The sequence below is a fragment of the Stegodyphus dumicola genome, chromosome X2, assembly GCF_044657685.1.
Source record: "Stegodyphus dumicola isolate Sdum_Otavi_A_Nest chromosome X2, ASM4465768v1".
NCBI classification, from domain to species: domain Eukaryota; kingdom Metazoa; phylum Arthropoda; class Arachnida; order Araneae; family Eresidae; genus Stegodyphus; species Stegodyphus dumicola.
Window position 1 is genome coordinate 159,928,449 of NC_140781.1, and position 16,223 is coordinate 159,944,671.

The 16,223-nt window shown below is 32.3% G+C and overlaps 1 protein-coding gene across 2 annotated transcripts in view; it reads right to left on the reverse strand.

Moving 5' to 3' along the window:
- The window catches only part of LOC118196543 (importin subunit alpha-3-like), a 164,984-nt gene that overhangs the window by 42,095 nt on the left and 106,666 nt on the right, over window positions 1–16,223 (reverse strand). For both annotated transcript variants that reach the window (XM_035368004.2, XM_035368005.2), the window contains one exon: window positions 3,710–3,814. In XM_035368004.2, coding sequence (XP_035223895.1) covers window positions 3,710–3,814 — 105 coding nt within the window. The remainder of the gene's footprint in view (window positions 1–3,709; window positions 3,815–16,223) is intronic.

Below are 16,223 nucleotides of genomic sequence, written 5' to 3' on the forward strand. Positions count from 1 at the left end.
TCTTCAATGTACATAATACATATATGTGGCGAATAATTTAATTTCTATCTAATTATACTATGATATTTTGCAAAGCATTTTTCATTTTGTAAAGCCTAATGATATTCTTGAAGAATGTGTAGCATTATATGAAATCAATCAATCAACATCTTGTTTTGTAATGTAGCTGTTGTGTTAAAGATAAAATTCACACTCTACTTTAAATTGAGACAAAGATTTTAAACAAAAGTGTCAAAATCCAAACCATATCTATTTACTGGTTGAGGGAAAGCATTCCATGGCTACCGTAGATTAATCAAAATTTGGCAAAAAGTATACAAGAGATTCTGATATGCGCTACATTTTAAGACAATGTGACAAAAGAACTCTTTCATAGAAGATAACAGAAATGATAAAATAATGATTAAATACAATAATCTACAAACTAAACTACCTTCTGAAGAAAAAACATAGAGGAACTTCTGTTGTCACGATTAAGACAAATTTTAGCCCCACAAGAGCACAGATACAAAAAATACTTCTGCCTATCAAATTGAGTATTATGATCAGTAAGGACTCAAAGTTTTAGAACAATTTCACAAAATTTATAATAAAATTCTAGGATGTATTGTTCTAGGATGTATTGGATGTATTCTAGGATGTATTGTGCATTAAGTAGTCTATTACTATTTCTGTAGCAAGTTAGCGGAAACGAAATTTACATATTGCGTACCTTCAGATAGTTTTATGATGATAATGGAATTTGCAAACAGAGAATTGATGGATTCATATTAATAAGAATCAGTTACTTTGATCCTAAAATGAGCTCATGTAGAGTTTCAAAGAATCTGATGCATAACTATTTGTATTAACACGTTGACTGCCACAAGCATTTTACATGGTTTACCCATGGCACCAACATGAATTTTTTATTATGCGATATGCATTATGTTGAAATATTATCTATTGAAATCATTTAATATTTATTTGTTTACTTTATTAAACATTTCTTTCAATGTAAGTTGCTTAAGTTGCTTCGTTTTTTTATGTAATAATACATTCTCTTTAATTCTATAAACAGACATAATTTCTTGTTCAGTTAAAAAGTTCCGCTGTTCAAGTCCGCAAGTAATTGCTGTGTCGAGAATACCGACTAATTTGTCAATCGAAATTTTTTCGTTTTCAATAACCTCTGTCACTTTCTTTGCTATCGGAAGCGAATTACAATGATGAGGCATTTGATTTAAATCATATCAAAGACAGAGTACATCAAGATGAAATACTACATTGAGTAAGCAATTATAAGCCAAATAAAATAAAACATCTGCCCTTAAGATAAGGATAGTGCTGACAGATCAACTTCCAATTCATTGCAGGCCGCCGTGGCGTTAAAGATAAACAAAGTTTAGATAAACAAACGTTAAAGTTTAAATCAGCAAAGGATATGCCTTTATCCATTTTTTGCAGCAATTCCACTTTTTGTTAAATGGACTCAGAAAGATACTTTCGCTTTGTATATCCTTTACATATTAGTAAATATATATCGGAAATTCTATTTGACATAATCGAAAGTTCAAGCTTACTTTTATAAAATTGCTCTAACAGTCTGCAAAAAATAATAATCCGGATCCAATTCGAAGATTAAAGAACAAAGCATAGCTTAGCTTATCCCGTCCGTTATACATTAAACGCGCATTCGTAAACGTATCTTGCGCACGCACACACGCAAATTCGCAGCGGTAAAGGTCTTACGCGCAAGCGTCAACGCAACGCATGCGCAGAAAGTTTTTAGCTTTGAGGTCCGGATTATGGGTGTCCGAATTAACGACTTTTGACTGTAGTAACAATGGAATTATTCAAAAACTTATCAGCATCGATATTTACTCTAAATATGCATTTTTATTGTTGGTCACATCTCTGGTCACCAGTGGCCCCCATGGTGATGTGGCCTTTTCTTTTACATTCAGACAAATTATTCAAACTAAAATCTCATGAAAAAAACTAAAAATAATATTTAAAAATAAATGCTACTTCTTGTTACTTGTTTAATCACAAATCCTACTAACTCAAAATTGAAAATGTGGCTTACTTGCTGAGTTTACAATTTGCATTATTTAAGACAGCCCCCCCCCAAGTTACTGACAGCTTTCCAAAGTTGATCATTCTTTTTTACAATCTTTACTTCTAACACAATATGGATGGCCTCAGAATACTGATTTATTTTGTTACTATTCTTCATGCTATAACCAATAAATTCTCATTTTTACAATGGAGTTTGTGAAATTTTATACCTGCTTGGAAGACTAAAAGCTTGAATTTTAGAAATAATTTTCTAGAATACAGAAGAAATGTTACTTATTCGTCATTTTTCTTTCATTTTCACATCACAGCAGATCAGCACTTACTACTGACACACAGCTGCTACAGGCTTTTAGCACAGTACTGAAGGTATGATCACTCAATCAAATTTTTGTGTCACTGTACAAGTAAGACTCAGCGGAACTTTTTAACTGAACAAGAAATTATGTCTGTTTATAGAATTAAAGAGAATGTATTATTACATAAAAAACGAAGCAACTTAAACAACTTACATTGAAAGAAATGTTTAATAAAGTAAACAAATAAATATATATAGATTTTATATATAGAGTATGCCGATTTTAGAAATGCACTCAATTTTTTTGTCAGATGGTTTTTAACTGACACTATTTGTTAAAATGATCTATTTGGTTGCTTACTAAAAATGTGTGGGAACAATGAAGATTATATGACTAAGTTTATTACTATTTAAGTTAATACTGATTTTTATATTTGTATTTTGTTTTCAAACTTCTGACTTTATACACCACTTAACGGTTTCAAGTAATTATAACTTCGAATCATGCTGCAGTACTTAATAATGCAAGCGAAATATCATCAGAACCTGCATCCTGTCGTCCAGTGTTAAAATAATATATGAATAATTAAAACTCTTTCTGGAAAAGATCCTGTATGAGAAACAAAGAACAGATTGGTAATTTTTAAATTGCTATTGTCTTTGGGTTTAAACTGGACTAAGCAAAATATTGCTGTTTGCTTTTCAGGTAGCACAGCAAAGAAAAATCAAATTCTTTAAAAATACTAATCAAATTTAGCACCAGTATAACTCAGAATATATTTACTGTCATCGAATTTACCGGCACTTATGCCTAGAAGAGAGCAGAACAAAAGGACAAGGAAATGGCTCAACACCACCTTGGGTCAAAAACCGTAGAAATCAAATTCAAGTATAACACTGGCAACAATAAATGTGTGTGATGTATAATTTGCAACAATTACTGTGGCCACAAAAGTTATTAAAGATGAAATTACAGGCATGTTAATACATTCTGTTTTTGTAAATAAACTCGAGCACAATAAACTGTTGTCACAATTTGATTGTTGGCATAAACGAAAAAAAAATTCCTGCACAGAGTCTTTAGCATTATTAAATTAAACTAAATACAAATTTAGTACAGCATAAATTCATAAAATAATAAATATAACAAAGAAAAACTACTATCAATGATAATGAATACTGATATGGATTCATATATTTTAAATGTTATCCGAGTCATTAAGAAGCTAGAAACAAAACAGTCTGCCATTTAAAAACACATAAAATTAACAAATTATGGCTGGCACTTGACATAAATATATATCATTAAAAATTATAGTGACAAATGTGTTAGGTTTAAAAGAAAAGTCTTACTTTACTTAAATGATGAATGATCATAGGAATTAAACCAGCATCAATAACAGCCTGAACTTGCTGCTGGTTACCAGCAGTTATATTAGATAGAAACCAAACAGCTTCCTTAAAAAAAAAAAAAAAAAAAAAAAAAAGCATTAATATACATACAAACTGAAAAAAACTACACATGCAGCAATGTCTACACGCTTGTTGACACCTGTTCTAAACTATTAGTTAACATTAGTGAGCCATCTTGCCTCTGCATACATATCATACATATCTGCTCTGCTGCAATCCGGCACTAATTACATAGCTTGGCATAGTCTGGATTTACTAGCACAATTTTAAATTCTATCATTGGCATGTTTTTCTTACAATCAGATCTTCATATCTGAATCATTCATTTAGTAAAGAAATAAGACATGAAAAATATTTCTTCTACTACATGAAAGATGTAAATATTTTAAATGTTACACATGGATACATCAATTTCATTCACTTTATAATTTGCTTTCACAAATGTATAAATAGCACACTGAAGCCAGATGCTTTTGAACCTGCTAGGTCTGATTTCATTAAATATTTCTGTACTCTGGTCGAACCAGGAAGCTTAAGTTAAAAAACTTCTTTCACATTATAGTCTCTTTTCCTTGGAAGCTAATTAAAATTGTGAAAATGTTAAAAAATATCCAAGTAATTTTCACTACATTAAAACTGTCCAAAATACTTTGACATCTTTTCTTTTACCTATTTAGAATTACTTCAGTAAGAAGAATTTTCACTTGTCAATTGTTTCACTAGTCAAAAACCTCAGTAGTTGTAAAGGTGCATTTCACATTTTTTCAGACACCAGAAAATTTGAACAAAAGTCCTGACACAACTGTCTTTACAAACGAAACAAACAAACACTTTAATAATTAAAAGAATTCAAAAATGCAATTAGATGTTTTAAAAATATTTTTAGGAGCAATGCAGGTAAACAGCTTCATACCTACACAGATAGAATGCTTTCCTATTTAATAAATATGAAAATTAGCTATTCGAACAGTAAGTACCTTTTGAGTTTTGTAAACTGACCCTTTACATAGGCTTGAATGTGGATACCCCTCCAAGAAGATATTGGATTATTATTAGAATTTGAAGAAATTAGCAGATAAAATATTTACCTTACAAATATTTTCAAGAAACTTGATATGAATGCATACAATTCATAGACCATTTTATTATTTATTAACATAAAATGGTAATCGTTAAAAAAGAGGGGGGCAACATATATGCACACTTACACTGCAATGCTTTTTTAACAATTCCACATCTCTACATAGCATTATGAGGAAATAGGTGTTAGTGAATATGATCATTAGTTATATTTGGTACTCATTTCCTCTGCCCAAAGAATCATTAATCTAATAAAATGAACCATTGCAGTCAGATTCATTTGATGTGATTCTCAGTTACTTTACTATCGTATTCAGGTATTATAAGTAATAGAATAACAAACCCAAAATGCTTGTATTTACAATCAGGCGAAAAAACATAATACAAAACTGAACTGCAAAGCACTTAATTTTGTAATGTAACAAAATTTCCTGGCCTGTATTATAAATATGACTGCTGTGCTTTTGCTTTTATGACAACAGCAATGATTAATCACTATATTAGGCTACACCACTTGAAAAAAATCTAGCTATTATATTACTCATAAAACAATTATGTTGCCTCGGCTGTGTCATCAACACATAAATATTTTTACTTAAATTAAAATGTAGTTTATTGCAAGAAAAACAGCCCTTGGCTAATGCTATTGCCAACGCTTTTGGACAAGTAATCCATTAACAGTAGTCTCAGGTATGGCAAAAATTGCATGCAGATTTTAAACTGGGAAGTATGCTTGCACTTCTTACACCCTGTGTAAGGATCAGCTGTATACTCTTTAGACTCTCTCACAGTGTTTCTACTGTAGATACCTTTCTTAAATTGCAATGGCTCATGGAAGAAAAACCATATTAAAAAAAAAAAAAAAAGAGGTTAAAGTGAACATTTAAAAGCTACTGTAAAATCAAATTTGTGAACTAACAAGAATGAGAAGGAAAAAAAAAAAAAAAAAAAAAAAAAAATCTTGGAATTGGCAATGCGGCATAGAGGAAGATTCAGATAATTTTGCCAGTGTGATTAATAAGACTTACATTTAATAATTACAATTAATGCAGAAGCTTTTTAATGAGGTGACTGTCATAAGGTCTCCAAAAGCACTGAATTCTATCACATTTGCTATAAAGGCAACATCAGCAGGCAAAGCCAACCATATGCTGCAGGCCTGCAAACACCTGCAGTCAAACAAATAGTCAAGTTGTATTGGACAGTCAAACAAAAAACAAAGTGTACTTATCTGGACAGAACAAATGGCTTGTTTGGAGACTGACCCGATATGAGACAAATATGAACTTTGAATCAAAATGTCAATTCACTGAAAGTTTAGTAATGGTACTAAGAAGCCTTGACTATAAGTCCGAAGATCTTTAGTACATGAGAAACTGAATGCTGAGAAATATCAACATATGCTTGGAGAACAGAAAAAAATACATATTAGGTGAACAAGTTTTGATTTCAAACTTTGTATCTCATCTTACAAACTGGTTTCAATCTCAAAATGTTCATGTGATGACATAGCCACCACATCTACTTGATCTGAATTCTGTAGAGGAAGGGGGAAAAAAGACTGCAGGAATGATGGCTTAAATGAATATGCTTAAGCTAAGCAACACCTTTCCATAAAAATTTAATAAACTAAATACCGTAATTTCCGGAAGAAACACCGCGGCGTTTACGTTTTTAAAACTTAAATTTTTCAGCGGGTGTGGCGTTTAGGTGCACTAAAAATAAAATATTTCCTATGATGGTCATTGCACATAGTTAGGATGGCCTTGTCATTGTGCATAGACTGGTGCTGTTTCCACACAAAAGACCATTCAGTTGCTTTTTGCAAACGTTATTTTGTTTACATTCTTTCCCTTGAACGGACCTACATGCCTTATTCACCCTAAACGAGATCTCAGAACTATAACATTCTCCCCCCTTTCAAATCAACATTTTCATCAGTTTGAATACCGTAATTTCCAGAAGAAACGCCGCATCAGCGTAAACGCCGCACTCGAGAAAAATGGCGGGAAAAAAATTTAAATTACACAGAAACGCCGCAATAGATTCAATCGCGCGTGACATCGTCGTGGGCCGTATAGATGCAAAAACTCAACCTAAGTCCTGATATAACCAGTTAAGAAAAATGCATGAAATCAAACCATAACTAAAAAATAAATTAAAGGTAAAAAATGTATAGCTTCTGTGCCGTTTAGAGACATTTTCAAAAATTTTCCGCTCCCTAATTAAAAACTATCCAACAAGTACTTGTACTCAAACTGATGGGATCTGTATTTGGCAGAATGCCAAGAAAAATCCATTCATGCTGAAGGGGAAATATGTCAGAGTTCGTTATTGCGAGGCAGGTGGAGTCGTGTCCGCCTTTGAAAAAAATTGCAGAGAAGGCAGGGGTGGGGAGAGGATGGGTCCTGGAAGATTCATCGAATGGCAGAGGAGAGAGACTATTCAAACCGATGAGAATGTTGATTTGAAAGGGGGAAGAATGTTATTGTTCTGAGATCTCGTTTAGGGTGAATAAGGCATGTAGGTCCGTTCAAGGGAAAGAATGTAAACAAAATAACGTTCGCAAAAAGCAACTGAATGGTCTTTTGTGTGGAAACAGCACCAGTCTACGCACAATGAAGGCCATCCTAACTATGTACAATGACCATCATAGGAAATATTTTATTTTTAGTGCACCTAAACGCCACACCCGGTGAAAATTTAAGTTTTAAACACGTAAACGCCGCGGCGTTTCTTACGGAAATTACGGTAGTCTCTCTCCTCTGCCATTTGATGAATCTTCCAGGACCCATCCTCTCCCCACTCCTGCCTTTTCTGCAATTTTTTTCAAAGGAGGACACGACTCCACCTGCCTCGCAATAACAAACTCTGACATATTTCCCTTTCAGCATGAAAGGATTTTTCTTGGCGTTCTGCCAGATACAGATCCCATTAATTTGAGTACAAGTATTTGTTGGATAGTTTTTAAGTAAGAAGGCAGCGGAAAAATTTTTGAAAATGGCACCTAAACGGCAGAGAAGCTATACTGCTGGTTTTAAGCTTAATGTAATTTCACGTGCTGAACAAATTCAAAATCGAGCAGCAGCTCGAGAGTTTGAAGTGGGCGAGAGATGTATTCGACGTTGGAGAACTGAAAAAGAACTTCTTAAAAATATGCTACAACAGAAACGAGCCAAAAGAAGTGGTACTGTAAGGTGGCCGAATCTAGAGGACGACCTTGCAAACTGGATAAAGGAGCAACGAGGAAAGAGAATGGCAATTTCGACTGTAAAAATTCGCTTACAAGCAAAATTTATAGCAAAACAAATGAACATAAATGATTTCAAAGGAGATGTAGCAGATTTATGAAAAAAAAAAAAAAAAAAAAAAAAAAAAAAAAATATTTCTGTGCGTACTAGAACAGTTGGGCAACAATTACCAATGGACTGGCAGGATAAAAAGGCATCTTTTCTAAAGTATGTGACAGATATTATTGACAAAAAAAAAAAAAAAAAAAAAAATAAATTCTTCGGTCACACGTAATAAATATGGATGAAACGCCGTGAGCTTTCGACTCTCCTGCAAACAGAACTGTTGATGAAACTGGTGCAAAAACTGTATCTGTGCTTACGACGGGGCATGAAAAAACCTCATTTACATGTGTGTTAGCTTGTGCCGCAAACAGTAACAAGCTAATGCAATTGATCATTTTTAAACGAAAGACAGTTCTGAAGGGAGATTTTTCTAATGACGTAATTATTTGTGCAAACGAGAATGGCTGGATGTGCGAAACAATCATGCATGAGTGGCTACAAAAAGTTTGGCAGTGTCGTATAGGATCTTTTTCCAACCAAAAGGGTTATTGATAATGGATTCCATGCGTGCTCATTTGCTTGAGTCAGTGAAAACCAGATGTCAAAAATTGTCTACGACTAAAGCAATAATTCCTGGTGGTTTGATATAAATCTTACAACCGTTAGATTTGTCAGGTAATAAATCCTTCAAAGCTGAAATCCGAAAGCGGTGGGAGTGTTGGATGAGTGGAGGATTGCATACGTATACCAAAAGCGGTAAAATGCGTAGAACATCTTATAAAGAAGTTGCAAAGTGGGTAGGAAGTGCGTGGAAAACGGTAAAAAAGACATCGTCAATAATAGCAGGGTTCAAAGAAGCTGAAATTATATTCTTAGATAAAGAGACTGTAAACCAAGAGGATGAATGATCTGGAAGACTTGGACTTAGATCAGGATTTACTAAATCTTTTTAATTCAGATAGTGAAGAATCAGGTTTTGATGGCTTCATAGGATGTATAGTTTGCTGTAATTCCTTTTGTAAGTAAAATTTAAAATTTCCTTTTGTCATCCAAATTTAACATTTCGTTGTTGCAGCATTTTTTATAATATAGTCCGAGTATTACAAATATGGACTTCTTTAGTGGGTAATTATAAGTACAGTCAAAAGTCGTTAATTCGGACTCGTCGGAACTTCGGCGATTCCGGATTATAGATCATCAGTTTAAATCTGGTAAGATGGCATGCAGAAATTACAAAATTAAAAATATGAAACCGAACCGTAATTTATGAAATAAAGAACAATTATGATCTAAAGGGTATCAAAATTTACAAAAAGAAAAAGCTTAATATTTATTTGTTTACTTTATTAAACATTTCCTTCAATGTAAGTTGCTTCGTTTCATGTGATAATACTTTCTCTTTAATTCTATTAAACAGACATAATTTCTTGTTTAGTTACAAAGTTCCGCTGTTCAAGTCCTATAATTGCTGTGTTGAGAATACCGACTAATTTGTCAATCGAAATGTTTTCGTTTTCAATAACCTCTGGGTCACTTTCTTCACTATCGGAAGCGAATTATAATGACGAGGAACTTGATTTAAATCATATCAAAGACGGAGTATATCGAGATGAAATACTACACTTAGTACGGAATTATAAACCAAATAAAATAAAAACATCTGCTTTGAAGATAAGGATAGTGCTGACAGATCAACTTCCAATCCGCAGCGTGAAATTGATAAACAGATTTCGGATTTCAAAACATACTTTCGCTTTGTAGATACAAATTACATATTAGTAAATATATATCGAAAATTATATTTGACATAATCTTTCTAATCTATCATAATCTAATAATGACGTTTCTGCCCCCCCCCTCTGCCGCAGAGCAGCGTGAAATTGATAAACAGATTTCGGATTTCAAAACATACTTTCGCTTTGTAGTAAATATATATCGGAAATTCTATTTGACATAATCGAAAGTTCAAGCTTACTTTTATAAAATTGCTCTAACAGTCTGCAAAAAATAATAAGCCGGATCCAATTCGAAGATTAAGGAACAACGCAATCTGCAACATTAACTGAATTAGATAACTTTAGCTTAGCGTATAACTCCGTTGCACATTAAACGCTCATGCGCACAAACATATTCGCAGCTGTAAGGGTCTTATGCGCTCTCGTAAACGCCTGTGCGCATGCGTGAACGCGACGCATGCGCAGAAAGTTTGTAGCTTTGAGGTCCGGATTATAGATCATTCCGGATTATGGGTGTCCGAATTAACGACTTTTGACTGTATATACGTGAAGGTAAATATATTTTCCACATTTCTTACCTTTAATTTATTTTTGAGTTACGGTTTCATTTCATGCACTTTTCTTAACTGGTATGTCATATATCAGGACTTAGGTTGAGATTTTGCATCTATGCGGCCCACGACGATGTCATGTGCAATATAATCTATTGCGGCATTTCTGTGTAATTTTAATTTTTTTCCCGCCATTTTTCTCGAGTGCGGCGTTTACACTGATGCGGCCTTCCGGAAATTACGGTAATTGATATTAATCATCTGATTAGGGAATTTCAAAGCTGATGAACTGAAATTAAGTACATAACAAATTAGTACAATTAAAAAAAGGGAAAGATTACCGACTTTGTATATTGTATTTCTTTCTATATTGTTTATATACCAGCAGCTATATTTATGTAAAAGTAGTTATCTATGTAAATAAAATACCTAAAGTGTCCAAGAAAATGTGAAATACAACTTTTTAAGCAAGGTCTTTCAACGTGGAACTTTAAATGGTTTCAAGAGCTATTTAGGTTTAAAAAACTGCTTCTATACATTCAAAATGATAATCTCTACAGACAATCCAGAAAAAAATACAAACTATGTGTTATCACAAAAAACCACCAAACTTCCTAACAAAATCTCGCAGCATTTGATATTCTGTTAAGTCTAAAAACAACACTATATTGAGAAGTACAGTAAACAATGTTCACCATTTTTCACAGCCATTTTAAACAGATCTAGCAATTTTTTTTTAAACATTTAAGTAGCTCTAAAGAAGATGAATTATTTGCTACTTTTGTATAGGGCTTCATTTCTAAAATTTGTATTGTTTTACTCAAAACACACTGTCACTGTCTGTTTCAATAATCTACAAAGCACATTTTAAGCAAAGCTATCAAACTGCGTTACACCAGTACTTATACATTTTAGGAATACCACCCACCTCTGCACAACTGCAGTTTATGATGAGCCCCATGAAAAAGCAGCTCTGAAGAAAAAATAAGACACTTCTATTGATTGAATGTAATTATAAAATATGTAATTACCAACAATTAATTCACAATTACACATAACTACAAGGTGCTTCAAAAAATTATTTCTTAGACATTAAAAATGTGAGTTATAACAGCACCTGATATGGAAGTCCACCTTCCATAAATCTTTATACATCAAAGCAATACTCAAATTCCTCAGGTGTTTTTACAGTAATGGAATTCAGTACTGCATTCACCTTGCATAATTTGAGTATTGCTTTGATGTATATAGATCTATGCTTCATTACTGTAAATTTGATTGAATATTGAATTGAATTGAATATTAAATTTTGAATTAATACATACATATTTAATTGAATTTTTGTCATGTGGTATGGGTGACATGTACATCTAATTTTTCTTAAATGAATCGCCAAAGTAAAATACATAAAAGAATCAAGTCTACAGAACTGCGAATCCAACAGGCCCACAAATGTTCATCTTTTGATATAATAACTGTTCTTCAAAGTACAGCATACAGCTCAAATTGAAAGGTGGCTTTAAATATCATTAAAGCTTCCACAAGGAAATATAATAAAATACAGAATCATGATATGCAACAATTTAATCGATGGAAACCTGGAATTCAAGCTAATTTTCTGATGAAGGAAAAAACGTTTTTTAATTAAATTCCAGAAAATTTAGCATGATTTTATGTGATACGAATGTTTACCTTGGTTTCTATATACAAATTTTTTTAAAAAAATCATACTATATTTTTGTTAAGGATGACAATTTACTTTATTAACACCATCTCCTGCATGCATGTTTGAAGACCAAACATAAAATATGAACAGAAATATTTTTGGTTTCAGATAATTCTCTATTTTTTGGTACATACTTCACTTTTAAATTATTGATATAATTACTTCATAAATAGCTTGTCCAGAAATTTTTATACCTCGAGATAAAAACTTCAGTTAATAAAGTTAAAAGTATAATTAGCCTGTTAAGATTCTGCACGATGACTGAACATGCTTACATTGACCACAAACAGGGACAGATATCTAAAATTAGAACTTGCACAGATTTTCCAGCTTGAACATATTAAACAACAGAGCAGCTAAAGAATATAGAAAGTTTCTTTTAATGAACTCAAAATTTTAATCCTAGCAATTTAATTGCTAGAAGTGCTATTAATCCAACTGCATATGCATAGTACTAACACAGGGTTTCATTTTCAGAAAATCAATAGAGTCGATATATTTCAAGCAAAGCATTCAGATGTAAGAATTTATATATTTTTTATTTAACCATTTATTTTATATTAATTATCTTTACTTTCTCCCTGCTATGTTTTCCTGCTAGACTGCAAATTTTTAGTTCACATGTATTCAAATGAGGTAGAGAGATAATATTTAAAGGAAGGTTTTAGATGGTTTAATCACAGCGTGTTCTCCCTGCTCAAGGCCAAGTTACTAGCCGATTCTCTTCCACTGCTTTCTGTGCTGCTACGTCATTAGGCTTCTCGAGCTGGTATTAGGTCTGAGCCAACTTGCTCATTATTCATTCTATGTAGCCTTTGGTTAATTTGTGATTGAAATTAGCTACTATATTTTAAATTTGTTACTCTTTTGAGTTATGCCATAAATGCTGGCTGGTTTTGAATGCCTCCTGTTAGACAGCTGAGTTTTAATAAAAGGGTCTTTTACACTCTGTGTCCAATTATGGGACAACAGAGAATAGCTGCTTGGGATCGGATTTAGTCTCATTTTAGTTTATGCTTCCAAAGAAGGTGAGACTTTACACTGGTGCCTGAACATCCGTAAGAACCATGTCTCTACATTTAGTCTGCCTCCCCCTCAGTCAGAAGTTCCAACGGCACTAGTTAGTCCCATGGAGGGATTTTGATTTATTGTGAATACTAAGCAGGCTGCCATGAAACCTGCAGCAATTTTCAATGGCAAAACTTCAGTAACCAACTTCCTTGAACAGGTAACTTTGTATTTTATATTGTATACACTGCCAGAAGCACAAAAAATTATAACTGCAACTGCCACCCTTAGAGGACAGGCTCTCAGCTGGTATAGATGCATTGTCAAATTTGTTTTGGGTGAGTCAGGGAGAGATACCTACTCATTTGAAGGCTTTAAGACTACACTCATTAACCCCTTCAGGACAGGTGTATAATATATGCATCAGCAGTTAATAATCCTATGAGACGGCATGCCGCTTAACGCAACTCACCTTGGAGACGGTGTGCTGTTGTAGTAGCATGATCTTGCAAGAGAGGCTATTTCGCACCACTAAGCCTGACTTAAATATTTTTAATGAATTTTTTAAGCATTTTTTTATATTTTTTCCTGTAATGGTATCCAACAATAATATATCACAAATAGAGAATATCAAAAGGTTCTGAAAAAATTTTAATTAATTTTTTTGGGGTATGGGGATTAGCACATTTTTATATGAACATCTTCCAATGCATTGGATCAGTTGAATTAGAGATGCCAATGCGGTGTTCTGGTTTTGACCACCTAGATCTCTGTGAATTCATTTTAGGGGTCATGTGAAAGATTTGTATGTGCTTTGTCAAAAACAACTGAAGGGCTTGCAGCAAGAAGCGCCCAGCTCCACTTTGGTAAATTTTGTGTTCATGGGTCTTTTTTGTTTTAAAAAAAAAGTTTGTTGTATTGGAGTAAAAAGTCATTGGAGTAGCCATAAAAAATCATTTTTGCTAGCACGTTTAATGAGGATAAACATTTAGAACATAAATTAAAAAATGAATTTTTGAAATTGTTCTTTTTAATTTTCCGAAAATTTGAAAAATGTAGAGCTGGGCCCCACTTGCTGCAAGCCCTTCAATCCCAGAACTCAAAATGCACATTTCTAATGTGCTTGTGATTCCAGATATGCTTCAGAATGTATGGAATGAAATGGAGGCAGGATTTCAGCCAACTTTCATGATGAATGGGAAAATATGTACGTATAAAAAATGTAGTTAAATCATTGTCAAAAAGACTGAACCATGCTTTTATAGCTAATTGTAATCCAATAAAACATTAGAAATATTTTAAGAAACTTTTTTTAACTAATCGGAACATTCAATCACTCATGACATGACTTTTACTGCTATTTTATCAGAGAAAATGTTAGATTAAGCACACACGCTCCTCTCCTAAAAATAACTCATATTTTATAATTTCTATTTAATACATTAAATGAAGCTAATTTTTGGGAAACTAAAATCATGTGAAGAGAAACGAACAGAATTTTAAATTTTTTTGTAAAAGATAAAGATCCATAAGAGGATTTCATGGAAGATTCGACTCACTGCCGAGTCTTACACGATGGGAGGTACTGAATTTACATTTGATTCTTAAACTGGTATTTCTATTAATTCAATAAATGATGTTGCTTTAAAATATTGCTTTGATTATTTCTTTATTGTACTTCATTTCTAGTACACATGTAACTATAATTGGCATACAATAGATGCCGATCGTGAAAGACTCATACTACACAGCACTGCCATTTCAAACGCATCTTTGAGGTTACTGAATTATTTATAACAATTCTGATGCAAAATATATTACTACTTAATTAAATACATTAATTAAGTAGTAATTTGAAAATTAGAATCTTAATTAGATATTCATGTTTTTTGGTTGATTTCACCTTGTAAGTTTCATACATTTTTATAATGAGAAAATCTTTTATTTGTGCAAGTACTTTAAAAATACGAGGAAATTAATAATTAATGTACCCATTATTATGTGGATAAATACAGTAATGTATTATTCATTGATGTAAAACAAAATTAAATAATTTTAACTGACTGTATTTGCTTTGCTAACTATTTCTAGAAGCTTCTGAAAGCTTCTAGAAATTTAAAGTTTTAAATAATTAAGCTGATAATCAATAGGAGTGAGGGAATAAAAATGCCCACAATTTTTAAATTTCAGTAATTTATTACATTTTATTTATTGCTGGGAAAGATTTTTTTAGTAAAGGTTAAAAATTTGAAACTGGGAGATTCTGCAAGTTACTGAGAGTTGGCAGCTATGGCATACTGAGTGCCACATGAAATACACATTATTTACACAATAAAAATAACTGCAGTATGAGATTTATCTACAATAAGATGATTTTAGTAATTTCCTAAATTTTGTCTGCATTTTTCAAATACTTTTTTTTAATTCATACTGACGAAACAAATATATATCTTCCTGCAAGAACTGTTGTAAAAGAGCACACACTGACCAAAGATAAATATGCTAGTAACTTTAGTAATAAATATAATATACATGAATAAAAACCCATAAATGATGATGCCAGCTGATCTACAAATGCCTATTCAATTTATTTTACATTTTGAGAATTATCATATGGGAAACATTTTAAAAGTTGTTTAAAGTCTAAAATGGCAATGAGTTGCAAAATATTTGTCAACAAATTTACACTTTTTAAAACATTTTAGCCATTATTCAAAACTATTATGCATTCTCCAATGACTAGTTTCATATAGTTTTTTTTTTTTTTCCTTCCTTTCTAAGAAATATTAAGAGTACAAATTTGAAAGACCTTGCTGGTACTGATAAGAACCAATGCAGACAGTAATAAAGCCTTAAATATTGCACCTTAGTAATTACAGAAACAGCTCCAAAACATATTTCAAATATACATTATTAAAATTCCAGTAATTTCCCTCATATTGAAAGCTTATAAGAAAAGTAATTAACTGCCCTTACATAATCCCTCGCTCTTTTATTCTAAAAATTCCAGTAATTTCCCTCATTTTGAAAGCTTATAAGAAAGGTAATTAACTGCCC